This window comes from Pyrgilauda ruficollis, unplaced genomic scaffold, assembly GCF_017590135.1.
Source record: "Pyrgilauda ruficollis isolate IOZ18807 unplaced genomic scaffold, ASM1759013v1 scaffold48, whole genome shotgun sequence".
Taxonomy (NCBI): Eukaryota; Metazoa; Chordata; class Aves; order Passeriformes; family Passeridae; genus Pyrgilauda; species Pyrgilauda ruficollis.
In genome coordinates this window covers 4,828,842-4,848,027 of record NW_024526377.1, presented here as the reverse complement: position 1 = coordinate 4,848,027, position 19,186 = coordinate 4,828,842, and the positions used below count along the sequence as shown (strand labels likewise).

At 50.6% G+C, this 19,186-nt stretch overlaps 2 protein-coding genes across 2 annotated transcripts; one reads left to right on the top strand and one right to left on the bottom strand.

Annotated features, from left to right (window-relative positions):
- Nucleotides 1-1,787: 1,787 nt before the first annotated feature.
- Nucleotides 1,788-13,542, top strand: HDAC1 (histone deacetylase 1). Its single transcript, XM_041479148.1, is given in 12 exon segments — nucleotides 1,788-1,919; nucleotides 2,315-2,432; nucleotides 3,776-3,850; nucleotides 4,993-5,131; nucleotides 6,302-6,443; nucleotides 7,177-7,269; nucleotides 7,551-7,659; nucleotides 7,748-7,856; nucleotides 7,858-7,898; nucleotides 8,637-8,783; nucleotides 8,869-8,944; nucleotides 13,392-13,542. Coding segments are annotated over 12 exon segments (1,275 nt in total). The 5' UTR covers nucleotides 1,788-1,844.
- MARCKSL1 (MARCKS like 1) lies at nucleotides 12,753-14,924 on the bottom strand. Its single transcript, XM_041479428.1, has 2 exons — nucleotides 14,802-14,924; nucleotides 12,753-14,113 (listed from the first exon to the last, which is right to left on the bottom strand). Exons 1-2 carry the CDS (start codon nucleotides 14,862-14,864, stop codon nucleotides 13,562-13,564), a joined length of 615 nt encoding a protein of 204 aa, XP_041335362.1. The 5' UTR covers nucleotides 14,865-14,924; the 3' UTR covers nucleotides 12,753-13,561.
- Nucleotides 14,925-19,186: the final 4,262 nt, after the last annotated feature.

The following is a 19,186-nucleotide window of genomic DNA, read 5'->3' as shown; positions in this document are numbered from 1 at the left end:
TGAAATTAACAGTTGTTTTGTTTGAAATGCTGCTGCCCTGCAGGTCTTTGCTGCACAAGAATTTCACAAATTCGGGTTCCATACTTTGTGGTGAGGTTTTAGTCCTTTTTATTTTTTTTTTTTTCTTTTTCACTGTTCTTTTCTGAGCAGCTTTTGAACATCCACAGCTGAGGGGTAAAAAGCTACTTTTACTGAGAGGAAATAAATAATTTGTTCATTTGAGCTTTTTATTTTCCACACTGGGATGTTGAAACAGCTCAACCTGCTGCTGGGAATTCCCTAAATTTCATGAGCTGAAGGAATTGGGGTCCTTCCTGCAATCCTGAGGGGCTGGGGGAAGGTTTGGGTAGAATTTCTCCCCTCAGAGCTCCCCGTGGAGGGATTTGTTTAACCCCTGCTAAGTTCACACTCCTTAATCTGCTCTGACGTCCAGGAGCAGCTGAGCTCAGCCAGGGATCCACGGGGCTTGGGATGTGCTCAGCACAGGGAACAGGAGCTCAGGGTTGGCCCAGGGCATTTTTTAAGAGCTTCACTGAGTTCTGTGCTTGTATTTTCTAGGCAGAGCCTCAAACATCTCTTGCAAGTTCCCCAAATCTTGATTTAGAGGTAGTAAAATACATCCCTAAAACTGGCAGGATGGATTGCCAAAATTTCAGAAAATAGAATTATTTTCAGTGGGAAAAAAATGTATTTCACTGAAAAAAAAATTCTGTTTACTGAAAGAACATTCCCCCAGAGCTCCACAGACAGGTCAGTTCCAGCAGCAGACTTGCCTGGATGTGGGATTTGCACTTCTGGCATCTCCTTTTCCTGCCTGAAAATAGATCCATGTCCAGAGGAGGAAAAACTGCTTCTGCTGAAGGTGGAGAGTGCTGATGAAATATTAATTCTGCCCTCTGAGTCACTGGCCAGACCGGATTGGATCTGCTGCTTCCCAAAAGGAGCAGGAGCAGCTTGGTCTGGTTTCCCAGGAAAATGAGGCTTGGGAGAGAGAGATTCCTGCTCCCTGCAGCCAAATCTGAAATCTGAAAGGGAAATCCCTGTGAATTTCAGGGAAATGAGTGCCCCTGGGAAAGGAGGTGGAATAAAAACCTCATTTATCAGTGAGGTGGGAGCTCAGTTTGGAGCAGAAAATCCACATGGGGAGGTGACTCTGTTCCCCATGTCCCATAAAATAATGCCAGGGGGGTGGCTGGAAAGGCCTGGAGATCCTCTGGGGGATTTGAAGGAATAAAAAGGGGTGAAGAGAAGTGTGGAGGTGTAAAAGCAGAGCTGGGTGGTGTTTGCAGAGTTCAGAGTTCCCTGGATCCCATTTCCCTTGGGTAAACAGGAGGAAAGTGAGGCTCAGGCCGGGTGTTCCTGGGCTGAGTCACTGTCTGAGCTGGGATTAACTCCAGGGCTCCTGCTCCCAGCCCTCCCTGGAGCCTGGGAGACATCCCTGGCACTCAACCCGAGCTCCTCTGACCCCAAACCTTGGAGATTTGTCCTCTGCACTGCCACAGCCATGGAAGGGGTTGGGTTGGGAGATGATCCAGCAGCAATTCCAGCCCCTTTCCAAGGGCAGGCACTCCTTGCACTGGTGGCATTGCAAATTCCCTGCCTGAAATTTGAGGGGGAGCCTTGGAGACATCCCTGACATGGGCAGGGACTCCTTGCACTGGTGGCATTCCAAATTCCCTGCCTGAGATTTGAGGGGGAACCCTGAATCCATGGATATCCCTGTGCCAGGATCCCAGCCACACGAATCCCAGAGGAGCTGATGATTCCCTCTGCAGGAATTGCTGACAAACTCCTTTCTGCTTCCAGGGGATGTTGGGAATTATTATTATGGCCAAGGACATCCCATGAAACCCCACAGGATCCGCATGACCCACAACCTCCTGCTCAACTATGGGCTCTACAGGAAGATGGAGATCTATGTAAGCTCATTATTGGATGTCATAATTGATGTTTCAGGCTTTAATTGTGGAGCTTTTCTCTGAGAGGAAAGGAATAAACCCCAGTCAGTTGTGTTGGTGTATTTCTGGTTTTTTCTCAGTGGTGAAGTGAGGGGTTCTGGGCTTCAGAGAGGCTTTGGAGACTGAAAAGTGAAACTGGAAAACTGATTTTTATCCTTGAAATTAAATTTATTTCCACGTCTACCTATGTAACACTCCCCAACAGTGCCATTCTTGCCTTTCAAACCCACTTTTTCTTACTTAGCACTGCTGCTTTGATACTTTCCACAGTTCCTGGGATAAATGTGGGGCTGGAAATGGGAATTAGGGAGGGAATAAATCCCAGAGCAACCCTTGCTGTGTTGCTGTCCTTGCAGCGTCCTCACAAGGCCAATGCAGAGGAGATGACCAAGTACCACAGCGATGATTACATCAAATTCCTGAGGTCCATCCGCCCTGACAACATGTCTGAGTACAGCAAGCAGATGCAAAGATGTGAGTGATGCTGCAGCTGAAAACCTGGCAATCCCAGCTCCAGAAATTTGGGATAAATTTCTGTCTCTTGGCGTTCTTCTGACTTTGCTGCTTTTGGATTTTTCTGGTGAATAAAGAATTTAAAACCAGGTCCCACTCTCAAGCTAAAGGAGATGAGGGAAATCCTTTGACCTGGCTGTATTTAGGGTTTTTTTTGCCTAAATTCCTTTCCTGGCTTGGAGGTGACAGAATTGCTCCATTTCTGACCTGTGTGGATTTTGTGTTAGTGCTCAAATCCTTTGACCTGGTTGTATTTTGGGTTTTTTTTGCCTAAATTCCTTTCCTGGCTTGGAGGTGACAGAATTGCTCCATTTCTGACCTGTGTGGATTTTGTGTTAGTGTTCATCTTCAACCAGAAGAGTTGGGGCATTTAAACCAGCAAATTAAAACCAAAATCCTCAATTTACCCCAAATCTGAAGGATTTTCAGGGCAGTGGCAGCTTGGAAATGGGACAGAGTGAGATACTCTGGTCATTTTGTAGATTAATTATGAGCTGATGTCTTGTTCCAACCCCTCCAATCCATGGAAAGTCTCTAATGGTACAAAAAACCTGGATTTGGTATCTCAGCTGCTCTGAGCTGATGTTTTTTATGGCAAAATAGATTTCTAACAAGCCCAGACAACCAGTGGGGAGAGCTCAAGCTTTGTTTAAACAACATTTCACTCTTGGAAACCCCCTGAGAGCTGAAGGGGACAGATATTTCTGCACAAGGTTGATGATTAATACACACTGAAAGCCTCCCCCAGTCCATGATATCCTTTAATCCACCAAATGACATCCAGCAAAATGGATTTTTTTCCCAAACTGACCTGTTTACCCCTGGAGCAGCCACAGCTCATGAACACTCAGCTCTCTCTGGTGCTCAGTGTTTTCTGCACTCTTTTTATTCCTGAAAAAGCCAAAATGTGAAAATTCATCATGCAAAGGACAGAGCTTTACTTCAACAAAACCTGCTGGAAGGGGAATGAACAGTTTCTAATTCCGTTTTTGCATGCCAGACTTGGGCAGAGTAAATCAAAGGGCCTGAAGTTTAATTTCTTGTAAAGAGTAACTATTTTTAATAGTGGAATTAATTACAGCAAAAATTTATTGAGGCTAAAATTCCAGTTGTGCTGAGAACCCAAAGCTGTGTGATTTGAAGTTAAAGGAGTGTGCAAAGTGTCAGCCACACATTTCCATTGCATCATTTGATCACAGCATTTTGTTTAACACTTTTGGCCACTTAACAAATCCAAATGTTGGTGTGAAATTTGGATTTTATTTCTGCTTTTATTTTAATGACTCTTTTCCATTCTCTTCCAGTTAATGTTGGGGAGGACTGCCCTGTGTTTGATGGGCTCTTTGAGTTCTGTCAGCTCTCTGCTGGAGGCTCTGTTGGTAAGATCACAAATCCTGTGTATTTTTTATTGTGTTTTATATTCTGTCTCTGTGAACCTATTGCTGATTTCATAATGAAATCCAGATTTCTCCAAGCTTTGCCTGTTGAATCCCTTTCCATTTGTTAATCACTAATTTTTTACCTCACTGAAGGCTCTGTAACATCACCAGTGAGTTAAAAAAGAGTTAAAACAAAACCACAACAGCACAGTTGAATAAAAAAAAAAAGAAAAAAAAAAAAAAAAAAAACCTGAGCTTTACATTCAAATAAAAGTTGTAAAAGTCTCACTCTGAGCAGGCACAACCTGAGAAGGAAAGACCAGGGTGCTGTTTTTAAAAAACCACCAACTCTGGACATAAGGCAAAGCAGAAACTGAAAGGTTTGAGAGATGGAACATTGAAATGTTTTTTTATTTTCTCATAACTCACAGCAGAGCTGTTTGTGTGCACAGCCCGAGAGCTTTGTGGCTGCTGCTGCCACAGTGACACCTCCAGCCTGTGTTTCCTGTGCCAGCAGCACCCAGCACTGACTGCAGCAGGTTTTGAAGCAGCTCTGTGCTCTCTCTGCTCCCAGGGCTGCAGAATTCCACAGAATTCCTGATTTGTTTGGGTCCTGGGAGGTCCCAGGGAGTTGATGGAAAAGATTGGGAGAGGAGAACTTCCTCTGCCTGGATGAATTTCCAGCCCTGCTCCCAGGGCTGCAGAATTCCACAGAATTCCTGATTTGTTTGGATCCTGGGAGGTCCCGGAACGTGCAGAGTTGATGGAAGGGGCTGGGGGAGCAGAATTTCCTCTGCCTGGATGCATTTTCACTCAATAACCCCAGCATACCTCAGCTAAAACCTTGCTCTGTTCAGGGCTCTGAGAACCCAGAGTGTCTCCAGTGTGACCCCAGCTGGGTGCTGAGTTCGTGGGGATTTTCCTGCTCTGAGGCAAAAGTGGGAAAGGCTGAGAAACATTTCCCATTTTCCCTTGATTCGTGGGGACATGCAGAGTCAAACCCTGGAGCAGGAGCCCCCCAAAAACCCCGGGGGGTTTGTGAATCCCCCAAAAACCCCGGGGAGGAGCTGGAGCTTCACCTCAGGCTCAGTGCCAGGCTTCTCCCTCCTGCTTTAACCTTTGGGGTTTCTCTCCTCCCCCAGCCAGTGCTGTGAAGCTGAACAAGCAGCAGACAGACATTGCGGTGAACTGGGCAGGAGGTCTCCACCACGCCAAAAAATCAGAAGCTTCTGGGTTCTGCTACGTCAACGACATCGTGCTGGCCATCCTGGAGCTCCTCAAGTACGGGCAGCACCTCTGCTCCTCTTCCTCGCTGCTTCTGCTCTGGAGTTTTAATTTATTCTGGGGGTTTTTTTGGATTTTTGGGCTCTGCTGCACTCTCTCGCAAAAGGGGATTTTGGGGGGGAAAAATAGCAAAAGGGATTTTGGGGATATAATGGAATGTAATGTAAATAATGTAATGTAATATGATATAATATAATATGATATAATATGATATAATATAATATAATATATAAACATAACATATATAGTATGTCATATAAAATATATAATTAATATATAACATAATATAACATGACATAATACATATACTATCTAATACATAATATAATATAGTATAATATGATATAATAATAAATTACCATATAATATAGGAAATATAACAACTTATAAAATATAATATAAAATATATAATATAGAATATATAATGTAATGTAATATAATATAACATAACATGATGTTTAGAATTATATATAATGTAATATATAAGATACACAATTATAATATAGATAATTCTATAATATAATTCTATACTTTATTAGAAATAATTAGAAGATTTATACTATTATTTTCAATATAACATTTATAATATTATGATATTATATAAATTCTATTATTTTCTATTTATTATAAATTCTATTATAATATTCTCTTTATTATAAATTAATTAAATTCTAATTGTTGGGATTATAACTCAATCCCAGCTCCTCTGGGATTTATTTTTCCTCCAGCAGTGGGTGGGGTCCCCCACCTTCCTGGCACAGGGACCTCCCTGGATTCAGGGCTCCCCCTCAAAGGTGGGACAGGGAATTTGCAATCCCACCAGTGCAGGCTTTCCCTCAGCAGGAGGCAGAGGATTTTTGCAGCTTTTTGGATGTTTCATTTTTTTGCTGCTGATCTTTGTCCCACCCCTGGCTGTGTGAGAGCTCCAGGCAAACCTCGCTGTGGGAGGCTTGGGCAGAAAAATGTGCAGAAAAATGTGCAGAAAAAATGCACTTTATTGGCTGAATCTGAAACAAACTCAGCAGCAAAAATCACTTTATTTTCTGTCCCTTCCCTGCAGCTCCTTCCCCTGGAAATCCTGCCCTGAATTCCCTGCTCTGCTCCCAGTTTCCTCTGCTCTGGAGCAGCTTTTCCTCAGAAGAATTGCAATATTCTGATTTTTTCCAGGTACCACCAGCGAGTGCTGTACATTGACATCGACATCCACCACGGGGACGGGGTGGAGGAGGCTTTTTACACCACAGACAGGGTCATGACCGTGTCCTTCCACAAATATGGAGAATATTTCCCAGGAACTGGGGACCTGAGGGTGAGAGCCACCAAATTCCCAGGAAATTTGGGGTTTTTTCCCAGCTTTCCTGCCTGTCCCTGGGTGACACCCATTTTCTGAGGGCAGAGGGGTGGATGATCATTGATTAAACACAGATCTTTGCTCTCTGGTGGGGTTTTGCTCACAAAAATGACCCTGAAGGTGACATTTTGGTCACTTTGCAGCTCCAGCCTGGTGACACAAACTCTTGGTGAAGGTTTCTGAGGGAGTGGATTTTTATTGGCATTTCCTGCAGTGACTCAGGGTGTCACCTGTGACTTGTGACATTGCCAGAACTTCTGTTCTCGGGTGAAAGGTTCTTTACTTATTTTTATGGGATTTTTACAGGAATTGGGGTTTTTTGGATCTAAATCCTCTCATCTTTCACTCAGGATTTGTATTTTTTCAGCCTTGCCAAGAGCTTTGTGCTGCAACATTAATGGAATAACTATTTTTAATAAACCACTTGGATGTGAGAGTGATAAAAATGTTAAAATATATAATATTTCAGTGTAGAATATTTTATTTTTATTACAAAATAGAATTCAGTGACTGAATAGATTGAGCGACTGCTCAGCCCAGCCCAGCTCGCTGCTTTGCAAATCGTTAATATTTAACAACATTAATCACTCTGGCTTTATCTCTGGATTTGACTGGGTTCCAGTCTTCCTTTCCCAGTTTGGGGCAGGATTTGGGTTTCTGGTGAGCTCTGTTCTGCTCTCTCACCCCACAGGACATCGGGGCAGGCAAAGGGAAGTACTACGCTGTGAATTACCCGCTGCGCGACGGCATCGATGACGAGTCCTACGAAGCCATTTTCAAGCCTGTAAGTGAAGCCTCCTCTGCTGAGGGATCCTCTGTGGCTCCCACTTTGTCCTTAGGGCCATTATTTGGGGCATTTTATTGAGTTTTTTCTGGGACAAGACTCACCAAGGGCTCTGTTCCCCCCGAACAATCGGGGCCTGTGCGGGAGCTCCTCGGTGTGAGAGCCCCAGTGTTGGCAGGGCAGCTGTGGGAGCACCAGGGATGGCTTCACGTGCCTGGCTGTCACTGTGCTGCTGTGACAGTGGCCTGTGGGCAGGGGGTGACAGGGCCTTTGTTGTTTAGGTGATCTCCAAGGTGATGGAGACGTTCCAGCCCAGCGCTGTTGTCCTGCAGTGTGGCTCTGATTCCCTGTCTGGGGACAGGCTGGGCTGCTTCAACCTCACCATCAAAGGTAGGACTGAACTGCCACGGGCCCAGCAGGAGATCCCATGAAAAGCTGGCATTTATGCCACGAGTGTGACCTTGTTTTTGCACTGCAGGCCATGCCAAGTGTGTGGAGTTTGTGAAGAGCTTTAACCTGCCCATGCTGATGCTGGGAGGAGGGGGGTACACGATCCGCAACGTGGCTCGCTGCTGGACCTACGAGACTCGGGGATGAGGAGGAGGATGATCCTGAAAAACGCATTTCCAGTAGGTGCTGGGGGTGGAAATGTGCTGGGAATGGAATTGTGCTGGGAATGGTGCTGGGAAAAGCCCAAAACTGAGCAGGATCCATGAGCAGCTCTTCATGAGGAGGATGTAGGGTTTAAATCCAATTCTGACTCCAGGATTTAGCCGCCTTGGTTTGTGGGGACACCCAGAGTCAAAGCCTTGGGCTGGAGCTTTGTGGATCCCCCAAAAACCCCGAGGAGGAGCTGGAGCTTCACTCAGGCTCTGCCCAGGGTTTTCACTCCTGTTTTAACCTCTCTGATCTGAGTCCATTCCCACCTCCCTGCAGGATTTGTGTGGGACAGAGCACTGCAGGATCTCTCCTGTCAGGTGAATTCCATAATGGGAAAACCTTTGGTTGTCAAGGGAGAATTCCAGCAGTAGCTGAGTGCTGGGACAGAATCCTTGGCAGAATCCTGGGTGTGATCCCAGCAGTGAAAAATGGAGTTTTCTCTCCAGCTTGGCCCTTGGGTTCTGGCAGTGGGAGGCTGGTTCTAAACCTGCTCTCAGGTCCAGACATCCCACTGTGCCTGATCTGAGATGTCCCCATGATCCTGGAGCAAGTGGGAAGGGATGAGTTCAACATGCAGCAGGTACCACAAAAAGTGATTTGATCATGGCCTAATCCTCATTTCTGTGAGCTCCACTCAGAGAATTCATCCTGGGAGCCTCCTGATGTTGAAAATCTGCTCAGCCAAGCTCTGTGCTCTCCCCTTCCAGTCCGAAATTCCAACAAGAGAATCTCCTGTGACGAGGAATTCTCCGACTCCGAGGACGAGGGGGAGGGAGGGCGCAAGAACGTCGCCAACTTCAAGAAAGCCAAACGTGTGAAGGCAGAGGAGGAGAAGGAGGAAGAGGAGAAGAAAGGTGAGCAGCACAGCTGGCACCTCCTGCCTGGAATTCTTCCTCCTGCACTGCTCTGTGTCTGGAATTTTTTATTTTATTTTTCCAGATGAGAAAGAAGAGGAAAAAGCAAAAGAGGAAAAAGCAGCAACAGCAACAGCAGCAGCAGCAGCAGAACCCAAAGGGTGAGCCTGGCTCCTGCCCAGGGAAAAACAAAACAAAACAAAAACAAAAACCTGCCAGCTGGTGCCACTTCTCAGGGTCAAAATTGTGCAGTTCTTGAACAGAGTTGGCTCCTCCCTGCAGCAAACTTGGGGAAAGAGATGAAGCAGCTGAAAAAAAATCTGAAAAATCCTTTTTTTTTTTTTTTTTTTTTTAAATAAATCAGCCCCAGAGCCCAGATCTGGAAAATATAAAATGAAAATCACCCTCAGGGGGTGCTTCAGTTTTCCAAGATCTCCTGGGTCCAGGGAGTGTGGCAGCATTTGCTGCACCTCCAGGAGGGAAGGGATGGGATTTTTAACCTGGTTTTTTATGCCCCTTTCTGGCTGGGGAAAAAATTCCTCCCCTTTTGGCTTCATTTTTCTCCTGAAACCCCAGAAATCCCCTCAAGGCCAGCCCAGAGCCTGGCTGCCAGCTTTTCTTCATGTGTGTCCTTAAAAAAAACCCAATTTTTCCCTGATTTTGAAGCCAAGTTTTCCAGCAGAATTCCCATCCCAAGGCCAGTAAATCCCAACCTTTTTATCCTGCTGCCTTCTGAGGGAACAGCAGATGGGGCTCTGAGCATTTCCACAGCTCAAATCTCCTTTGTGACCTTTCACCTCTCCTTTTGTACAGCTTTTTTGGAGAGGAAGTGAAAAAAACCCAACTTTTGGGGGGTGAAATTCGGATTTTTTAAATTTTTTTTTGTTTTTTTCAGGCAGTTTCCACTCGCTGCTCTCCTTTCTCAGGGGGATCCCTCTGGAATTCCAGAGGTTCTGCACCCTCCCACGGGAGCACTGCTGAGGTTTCAACTCCAATAATGCTGCTAAAACTTCACACAGCTTCTTTTTCAAAAGGTTTATTTTTTTAAATTCCTTGGTTTTTTCCCCCCCTTTTTTTCTCCCCTCCGCCCCTCACCGTGGAGTTTTTTAGTCTCTTTGGGGTCTGAGTGAGGTTTTTCACTCTGATTTTCAGTGTTTTTATGTGAAGCAAGAGAGAGATCAGTGTAACTTTGTGTCTGGGGAATGTGGGAGGGACGGGAGGGGAGGGGAAAATCTATTGTGGTTTTTTAAAGATGCGTTTATTTTGAATTTTCAGAACCTTTGTAATAAAACTGCTCCATTTCTATGGTTGGTGTGAGCCTCCTCTGCTTTCTGCTTCATTCATTCATTCATTTCAGAGCTGTCCTTGGATCCCAACAAAATATTAGAGGTGGAATTAGGATTTGGGAATTAAAATAAGGCATTCATTCCCTCCTTCTTTGAGGATTGTTGCTTTAATTCCATCCACCAAAACATTTCATTTATTTATTTATCCTCCACCTGAAAACCTGCTTGAATCTCTTTTGTCAATTGTTATTTCATTGGTAAATTATTTGGGTTTGGGGATTTTTTTTATGTTTTTTTTTTTTTACAAAACAGCCTTTGAGATTCTCCCTCTGTCTGGAAAAAGGAACTCAAAACATGATGGGGATTTTTTTGGGGATTTTTTTTGTTTTTTGGGTGTTTTATTCCCAAATCCCAGCTGGCTCCTCATCCCTGCCCCTGGCTGGTTTTGTGCTTGGAGTGGAGCAATTTGGGAATAATAAAATGATGGGAAGGGAGGGATTGAATTCATCTTTGGGCTGAATTTGAGTGATTTCACCCAGAATCCAAGAGGAACAAAATTCCTTTCTTTAATCAGCCCAGGAAGCTCCATCCTCCCTCCCACGTGAAATCCTCCCCTTTTTGGAACAAAACCCCTGGAATTTCAATGGGATCTCCATTGAATTCCCCTTTTCCAGCATTCCTGAAATGGCTGCCAGGCTGCAGCTCGGCCAGCTGCTCCCAAATCCTGCAAAATTGGGTAAAAAAACCCATTTATTTCACCCCTCTGCTCAAAGAAATGAATCCCTTGGGGAAGCAGATCCTTGATTTTGGTTTCCTTGCACAAAACATGGAATTTTTGGATGTCCCCACCCACCTTGAGGCTTGAGAGGAGCCCAGCTGCTCCCAAATCCTTCAAAATTGGGTAAAAAAATCCATTTATTTCACCCCTCTGCTCAAAGAAATTAATCCATTTGGGAAGCAGATCCTTGATTTTGGTTTCCTTGCACAAAACATGGAATTTTTTTGGTTTTCCCACCTACCTCAAGCCTGGATGCTCCCAAATCCCACTTTGCCTTCAAAATTGGATTTAAAAAATCAATTTATTGCATCTTTCTGGTCAAAAATTAATCAATTAGGGAAGCAGATCCCTGATTTTGGTTCCTTGCATAAAACACTGAATTTTTGGATATTCCCACCTACCTCGAGCCCAGATGTTCCAAATTTCCCTTCAAAATTGGGTAAAAAACCCACTTATTTCACACTTCTGCTCAAACAAATGAATCCCATTGGGAAGCAGATCTCTGATTTTGGTTTCCTTGCATAAAACATGGAATTTTTTGATATTCCCACCTACCCTGAAGCTTGGGAAGAGCCTGGATGCTCCCAAATCCCACTTTGCCTTCAAAATTGGGTTAAATAACCCATTTATTTCACCCCTCTGCTCCAAGAAATGAATTAATTTGGGAAGCAGATCTTTGATTTTGGTTTCCTTGCATAAAACACTGAATTTTTTTGGTATTCCCACCTACCTCGAGGCTTGGGAAGAGCCCGGATGCTCCCAGTTTCCCTTCAAAATTGGGTAAAAAATCCATTTATTTCAGACTTCTGCTCAAAGAAATGAATTCCCTGGAGGAGCAGATCCCTGATTTTGGTTCCTTGCACAAAACACTGAATTTTTTGATATTCCCACCTACCTTGAGGAAGAGCCTGGACGCTCCCAAATCCCACCTTGCCTTCAAAACTGGGTTTAAAAACCCATTTATTTCCCCCTTCTGCTGAAACAAACGAATCCATTTGGGAAGTAAATCCCCGATTTTGTTGTTTTTTTTTTTTTTTTTTGGCACAAAACACGGAATTTTTTGGCTATTCCCACCCACCTCGAAGCTCCCTACCCTCGCCAGCGTTGGGCAAACAACGCTTTGGGGGTTATTTTAATTTAATTTAATTTTTTTTTTGCTTTTCTCCGACCAAAACAGGAGCAGGGCTGGGAAAATCGGGAGCAAGGCTATGAAATGGAAGAGCTGCCATGGAAAAACTGCCGTGGAAAAGCCACCCCAGTCCCGGTGACAGGAGCAGCTCCGGGGATGGTGCAGGTGACAGCAGCAGGGACAGAGGCTCCATTGTCGCCTCCTTTTTTTTTTTCCCCTTTGTTCAGGAAATCTTTGCTCCCAGCCTCGCCTTTTGTGCGCTCCTTTCAACCCAGAGGAGCTAATCCCCCTCTAAAAAAAAAATAAAATAATTAAATTAAAAGAAACAGTAATAATAATAAAAAAAAAAATTAAAAGGAACCAAGCTTCAAATCGGGAATTTCGCCTCATCCCGAGTCAAATCCCCAAGGTTTTTCCGAGAAAAAAAAATAAAATATTGGGAGGAAAAGAGGAGCGGAGCAGGCAGCTGAGCAGCGATGGGCTGGGCTGGGAAAGTCCTTTGTGGCCGGCTCTGCATCTGCCGCCGGTCAATTAACGCGGGCGCTGATTAAAGGCAGCAGCTGTCGGGCTAAAGCAGCAACTGCCACCCCCGGCCTGGCGTCCGGGACAAGGAGGACTCGAGCTCTCCCCCGAAGGGGTCACCGTTTATTCCTTTCAAACCTTACAGCTTTTGTTTGGTTGGATTTGTCGCATTTTTTTGTCTTTTTTTTTTTTTTTTTTTGGCCGTTTAAAAAATTATTTACAGAGAAAAAAAAAAAAAAAAAAACCCCCCCTTTTTTTTTTTTTTTTTTTGGCCGTTTAAAAAATTATTTACAGAGAAAAAAAAAAAAATAAAAGAAAAAACAAAACAACGTTGGTTTCACATTATACAGCTGGCAGGGCCCCCTCTCTCCACCCCACACCCTAAAAGTTATCCCTTAAAAGCAGAATTAAACACAGCGGACTTACAAGCTTTATGGTTTTAAGCCAATAGAAGACATATTATAAATATAAAAAAAAAAAACTAACCAGATTAGCTTTTTAAACCATCGATTTCTATAGAAAAAAAAGCACGAAATACTTGAAATGAAGAGTCAGAACCAGGAATGTAAACTGAGAAATAAAGGAAAAAAAAAAATACTAAATGAAAAAAAAAAAAATCCAAAATTCCATTGAACAGTCAGTGGGAGCGGGAGGAGGGGACAGCCTGGAGAGCCCCAGAGCAGGATTTGGGATCCGGCTTCTCACAAACTGTAAACTCCAGAGGCGTCCGGGACAAATCTTCCTCCCCACTTGTTGTTTTTTGTTGTTATTATTATTATTAATTTTTTTTCTTTTCATTTTCCCAAGGAATTCAGCTCAAACTACTCCGAGTGGCGGCGGTGGGAATCCAAACCAGCTTTTTTTTTTTTTTTTTTGTTTTGTTTTCCTACCAGGAACGGGGAGAACGAGAGAGAAAGAGAAAGAGAGAGAGACAGAAACACCTGCGGGGCGTGCGGGGCGTGTGTCAGTCCGGGGGGTGCGGGCGAGTCCGTGGGGACCGGGGCTGCTCGGGGGGTCTCGGGGGGCTCGGGGGGGTTCCTCTGAGGACGATACCCGAGTGTTTTTATTCTTCTTTCAGCTCCGGGCTCGCTGTAGGCTCCGGCCCCGCTGTTTTGGAGGGTTCCTCGCTTTTGGCGGCGTCTCCGTGGCTCTCCCCTCCCTGCTGCTGCTGCTGATTCTTCTCCTCCTCCTCCTCTTCCTCCTGCCTGCCCGCGGCTTCTCCTCCATCCTTGGGCTCTCCCGGCTCCTCCTCGGGGGGCGCCGAGGGTTGCAGCCCCCCGGGCGGGCTCTCCTCGCTCCTGCCCTGCTCCTCCGTGGGCGAGGAGCCCGAGGAGTCTCCGGCTTCTTTCTTGTTCTTGCGGAAGGAGATCCCGCTCAGCTTGAAGGGTTTCTTGAAGGAGAATTTCTTCTTCTTCTTGGGGGCGTCCTTGGGGGTCGCGGCCCCTTCTCCCGCGGGCTCGGCGGCGGCCGGGGCGGGCTCGATGCCGTCCGCAGCGCCCGCTTCGCCCTCGCTCTCCTCCTTGGGGGGTTCCGCCGAGCCGTTCCCGTTCTGGGGGGTCGCCTCGACCCCCGCCTTGGGCGTCATGTCCCCGTTGGAGATGACATGGCCGTTCTCCTGCGGGGGGAGCGCGTTAGGCACCGCCGGGACCCCGCGCCCCCTCCCCAAATATCCCACAAAGGGCTCCCGGCGGCGGGGGGGGGGACCGAGCACGGGGGGATCCACCGGGAAAAGGAGACCGGGATGGGGAGCGGGGGGGTGGAAACGGGGAGCAGCGGGCACACAGCGGGGCTCCCCCGAGGGACACGAGCGCACCGGGGGTGCGGAGTCGCAAAAAGGGGGTGCGGGGGTCCCGGGTTCGGGTCTCCCGGGGGGATCGCTCGGTGTGGGGGGGGGGGCCCGCGGGCTTCCAACGGGGAGCAGCGGGCACACAGCGGGGCTCCCCCGAGGGACACGAGCGCACCGGGGGTGCGGAGTCGCAAAAAGGGGGTGCGGGGGTCCCGGGTTCGGGTCTCCCGGGGGGATCGCTCGGTATGGGGGGGGGGCCCAGCGCGCTACCAGCGGGCGGCGCCCGCGCTCCGCTCCCGGTACCGGGGCGCGGCGGCGGACGGGACCCGCCCGGTGCCGGGGGGAGCCCGGGGCGCGGCGCGGGCGGTGCCGCATCCCCCCGCTACCCGCCGGGCTGGAGAGACCCCCGGGGGGCTGCAAGGCTCCCCTCGGCTCCATCCCCGCGCCCTCCCTTTGTCCGCGCTGCCGCCCGTCCCGGCGGGGCGCACGGTGCCCCCCCGGTGCCCCCGGTACCCACCTGCCCGTTGGCCTTGGCGGTGTCGGGGTCGCCGCCCGCCGCCTTGGAGCCCTGGCTGCCCATGGTGCGGCACTCGGGGAGGTGCCGGCCCCGCCGCGGCGGCTGCGCTGGGCGGGAGTGGGGCGAGCCCCCCGCCGGCCGCTGATAAGGCGAGGGGCGGGGGCGGGACGGGGCCGAGCCCGCCCCGGGGGCGGGGGGAGCGCGGTGGAGCCACCGCCCCGCCGGTACCGGGGGGTTCTGGTGGCCGCCGAGCCCCCTCCCCGCCTGTGCGGCAGCGAAGGTCGGGGCGGGTGGGGTGGGGGTACCCCCGTTCCTGGGTGGGGTCTCTTGGCAGCTCTGTCACCCCCGGGGTGCCCCTCACCCATACCTGACACCCTTAGGGGGCTGCTCCCCCCAAGCCCAGAACCCCCGGGTGCCTCTGCCCCCATCACCAACCCCCCTGGGGTGGCCGTGCCCCCATCACCAACCCCCCTGGGGTGGCCGTGTCCCCAGCACTGTCACCCTTGGGGTGGCCATGCCCCCAGCCCTGTCACTCTTGGGGTGCCCGTGCCCCCAGCCCTGTCACCCCTGGGAGGGTCCCATGGTGCCACTTGGCCCCCTCCTGTCCCCCCCAGGACTGTCCTGGTACAGGTGGCCTCAGTCCTGTCACCCCAGGGTGGTCCTGTCACCCCAGGGTGTCTCCCTCCCGGGGTTTTGCTCATTCCAGGGTCCTGCTCATCCCAACCCCATCATCCCCGGGGTGTCCTGCTGTGGGGACAGGTCCTGCTGTGGGGACAGGTCCTGCTGTGGGGACAGGTCCTGCTGTGGGGACAGGTCCTGCTGTGGGGACAGGTCCTGCTGTGGGGACAGGTCCTGCTGTGGGGACAGGTCCTGCCGTGGGGACAGGCTGTGTCCCATGTCACACCGTGCCTCCCCGAGCACCCTGGCACACACACAGGGAGGTTTTTCCCCTCTGGGTTTTTCCTCCTCTCTGATTTCCCGGAACAGGAGAACTGAGGGGAAAGGAAAGCGGGACTGAACTGTTGGGTTGTTGGCACTGGCCTGGGGCCTGCAGGATCCCTGCCAGGACCCAGCAGTGCCAGCGGGATTCACTCCCTGCAGCCACCGCTGCATCTCACTGAGGGCTCCCAAAATCCCTTTTGCTCCATCCCCAGCCACCAACACTCCCTGAGAGCAGCTCCCAGCTGCCACATCCCAAACTCTGCAGTTTTCCAGTCACCCTGCTCCCACCAGGGCTGCTCCAGAGCCACCAGGGCTGGCAGGACCCCCTGTCCCCAGCACCCAGCTGTGCCACGAGCCCAGCAGCATCCAAGGCCAGACTCCGAGGGGAAAACAATGTCCCGCTGTGTGTGCTGCACCAACAAGGTCATGTTTTGTCTCCGGCCTCCCTCCCTCCCCCAAGGCACATGGCTCACCCCCGGCAGAGCGAAATTGCTGTTAATTAAAACAGGCAGCATCTTCCTTATTGACTTTTGGGTGCCAGTTGATAAAAAGCCCTTGGCCGGCTGCCGGGCTGGCCGTGAGGGCCGGAGCGTCCCGAGAGCCAGGGGAGCTGGGCAGGGTGTTCCCTGCTGGGAACAGAGCTCCAGGGAGGTTCTTGGGAAGATCAGGAGTGTGACAGAGTGGGGGGTTAGTGGGCACGCGGTGTTTGTTCCCAGTCCCAGCTCCAGGCTGGTGTTCCCAGCTGGGGAGGAAAAAGGGCAGGGGAGCCTTTCCCGGTGTCCCAGCAGCTTTGGGAAATACCCACAGGGAATCCACACTTCTATTCCCACCTGCATTTCATCCTGGAATGCAAACAGGCCTTGTGCTGCTGTGCCATGCCATGCCATGATGTCCCATCCCATCCCATCCCATCCCATCCCATCCCATCCCATCCCATCCCATCCCATCCCATCCCATCCCTCCCCTTCTGGCTGTGCCAAACCCACCTCAACCAGCTCCAGCCCTCGCAGGGCTCCTCCAAATCCATCCCTCCACACAACAGACACGGGAATTCCCATCTCCCATCCCAAAGCCACGGGGAGCCCCACAAGGGAATGGCACCAGCAGCTCGTACCCCCTGGCCCATTCCCACTGGTGGCAGCCCCAGCGTGGCTCTGGCTGTCGGGCTGGGGACACCAACGTGTTCCCTGTGCCTGTGGGGAGGAGTTTCCTTGGATTTAAGGGGATTTATGGGGCTGGGCTCAGCAGCCACCCCATGGACACTTCACCTTCTCCATGTTTTGCCAGAGGGGACAAACAATTCCATCCCACGCCTGTCCCGTGTCCCAGAGCACCAGGACACGGATGTGATGTGTAAAGGACGACCTGCAGCAGGGCTGGGCAGAACTGGGGGCAAAGCTGGGGGGTGACAGTGACACCCCCGCCCTCCAGGCCCTCCTGGCAGCGCTTTCCCTGCAGCTTTCATCCCGAGGAATCCCCGTCTCTCCCATCCCGGTCTCTCCCAGCGCTGTGCTCACTCAGAACAGCTCCCCGCGGATCCGGGCCGTGCCCAGCTCCGTCCTTCGTCCTTCCTGCTCCCCCAGCTCGGCTCTGCTGCCCCTGCAGCTCCCTGGGGCGGCCGTGGGTCCCCAGGCACATCCACGGCTGCTTGTCCAGCTTTCCCAGCTCCCACCTTTCCCAGCTTTCCCACCTTTCCCAGCTCCCAGTTTTCCCAGCTCCCAGCTTTCCCAGATCCCAGCTTTCCCCGTGTCCCAGAGCACCAGGACACGGATGTGATGTGTAAAGGACGACCTGCAGCAGGGCTGGGCAGAACTGGGGGCAAAGCTGGGGGGTGACAGTGACACCCCCGCCCTGCCAGGCCCTCCTGGCAGCGCTTTCCCTGCAGCTTTCATCCCGAGGAATCCCCGTCTCTCCCATCCCGGTCTCTCCCAGCGCTGTGCTCACTCAGAACAGCTCCCCGCGGATCCGGGCCGTGCCCAGCTCCGTCCTTCGTCCTTCCTGCTCCCCCAGCTCGGCTCTGCTGCCCCTGCAGCTCCCTGGGGCGGCCGTGGGTCCCCAGGCACATCCACGGCTGCTTGTCCAGCTTTCCCAGCTCCCACCTTTCCCAGCTTTCCCACCTTTCCCAGCTCCCAGTTTTCCCAGCTCCCAGCTTTCCCAGATCCCAGCTTTCCTACCTTTCTCACCTTTCCCAGCTTTCCTCGCTTCCACCTTTCTCAGCTCCCAGCTTTCCCACCTTTCCCAGCTTTCCCAGCTTCCAGCTTTCCTAGCTTCCACCTTTCTCAGCTCCCAGCTTTCCCACCTTTTCCAGCCCCCACCTTTCCCAGCTCCCAGCTTTCCCAGATCCCAGCTTTCCTACCTTTCCCACCTTTCCCAGCTTTCCTACCTTTCCCAGCTCCCAGTTTTTGCTTTCCTACCTTTTCCCAGCTCCCAGCTTTCCCAGATCCCAGCTTTCCTACCTTTCCCACCTTTCCCAGCTTTCCTCGCTTCCACCTTTCTCAGCTCCCAGCTTTCCCACCTTTTCCAGCTCCCACCTTTTCCAGCCCCCACCTTTTCCAGCCCCCAGTTTTCCCAGCTTCCACCTTTCCCATCCCCCACCTTTCCCACCTTTCCCATCTCCCACCTTTCCCACTTTCCCCACCTTTCCCAGCTCCCTGTGTGCCTGGTGACCCCGTGCTGGAGGACACGAACCATCAGAAACCAGGAATTTCCGAATCCCAGCACAACCCAAGCACCACCAGACCCTCCCAGTGCCACCAGCCCCGAGCTGGGTCCCGTCCCTGCTCTCTGCCTCCTCCAGCCGCAGCAGGAGCTCTGGAAGGGGCAGGAATTTGCGGGATCGGACAGATTACGGTCTGTCCGCTCCCCCAGCAGATGGACAGGCAGACAAATCTCTGCTGCTCCTGCCCGCCAGGCCGGGGGGACGGCGGATCCTTGCGGATGTTGTTTTCCACTTTCCAGACCTACTTAAACTGCGGCTGATTATTAATTTATTGGGTGTTAAGCGCCGGGAGGCTGCAGGGCAGAGCCGGGAGCTGGAGAGGGGAGAGGGACCGGCCCAGCCCCTCGTCCTGCCCCATTCCCCCAGCCCTTAATGAGGAATTAAGGCAATTATTTATTCATGGGCCCCGCTCATCCGCTCCGGGATTTTATCCCGAGTTAAAGGGGCCCAGCCAGGGCGACCCGACAGCGCTGGGAATAAAAACAGAGGGATTTCCACATTGATTTATAAATAGCAAGGGAATTAACTAATTAGATCTCGCCGGGGAGAGAATTCCAGCAGGGAGAGTTGGGCTGGGTGGATGGTGAAGGCTTCTGCTACCGCGGCAGGGATGGGGACAGCCCTTGGGGACAGCCCAGAGTGCTTTGGGGTCTGGGGGCTGTCCCTGTGGGGTCTGGGGGCTGTCCCTGTGGGGTCTGGGGGCTGCTCCTGTAGGATCTGCCCC

Bases quoted from the DNA above. Each gene is read 5' to 3' on its own strand.
- MARCKSL1 (XM_041479428.1), bottom strand. From the start codon at position 14,864: ATGGGCAGCCAGGGCTCCAAGGCGGCGGGCGGCGACCCCGACACCGCC. The intron at 14,114-14,801 runs GTGGGTACCGGG...CTCCCCCCGCAG, and splicing joins CCGCCAAGGCCAACGGGCAG to GAGAACGGCCATGTCATCTC.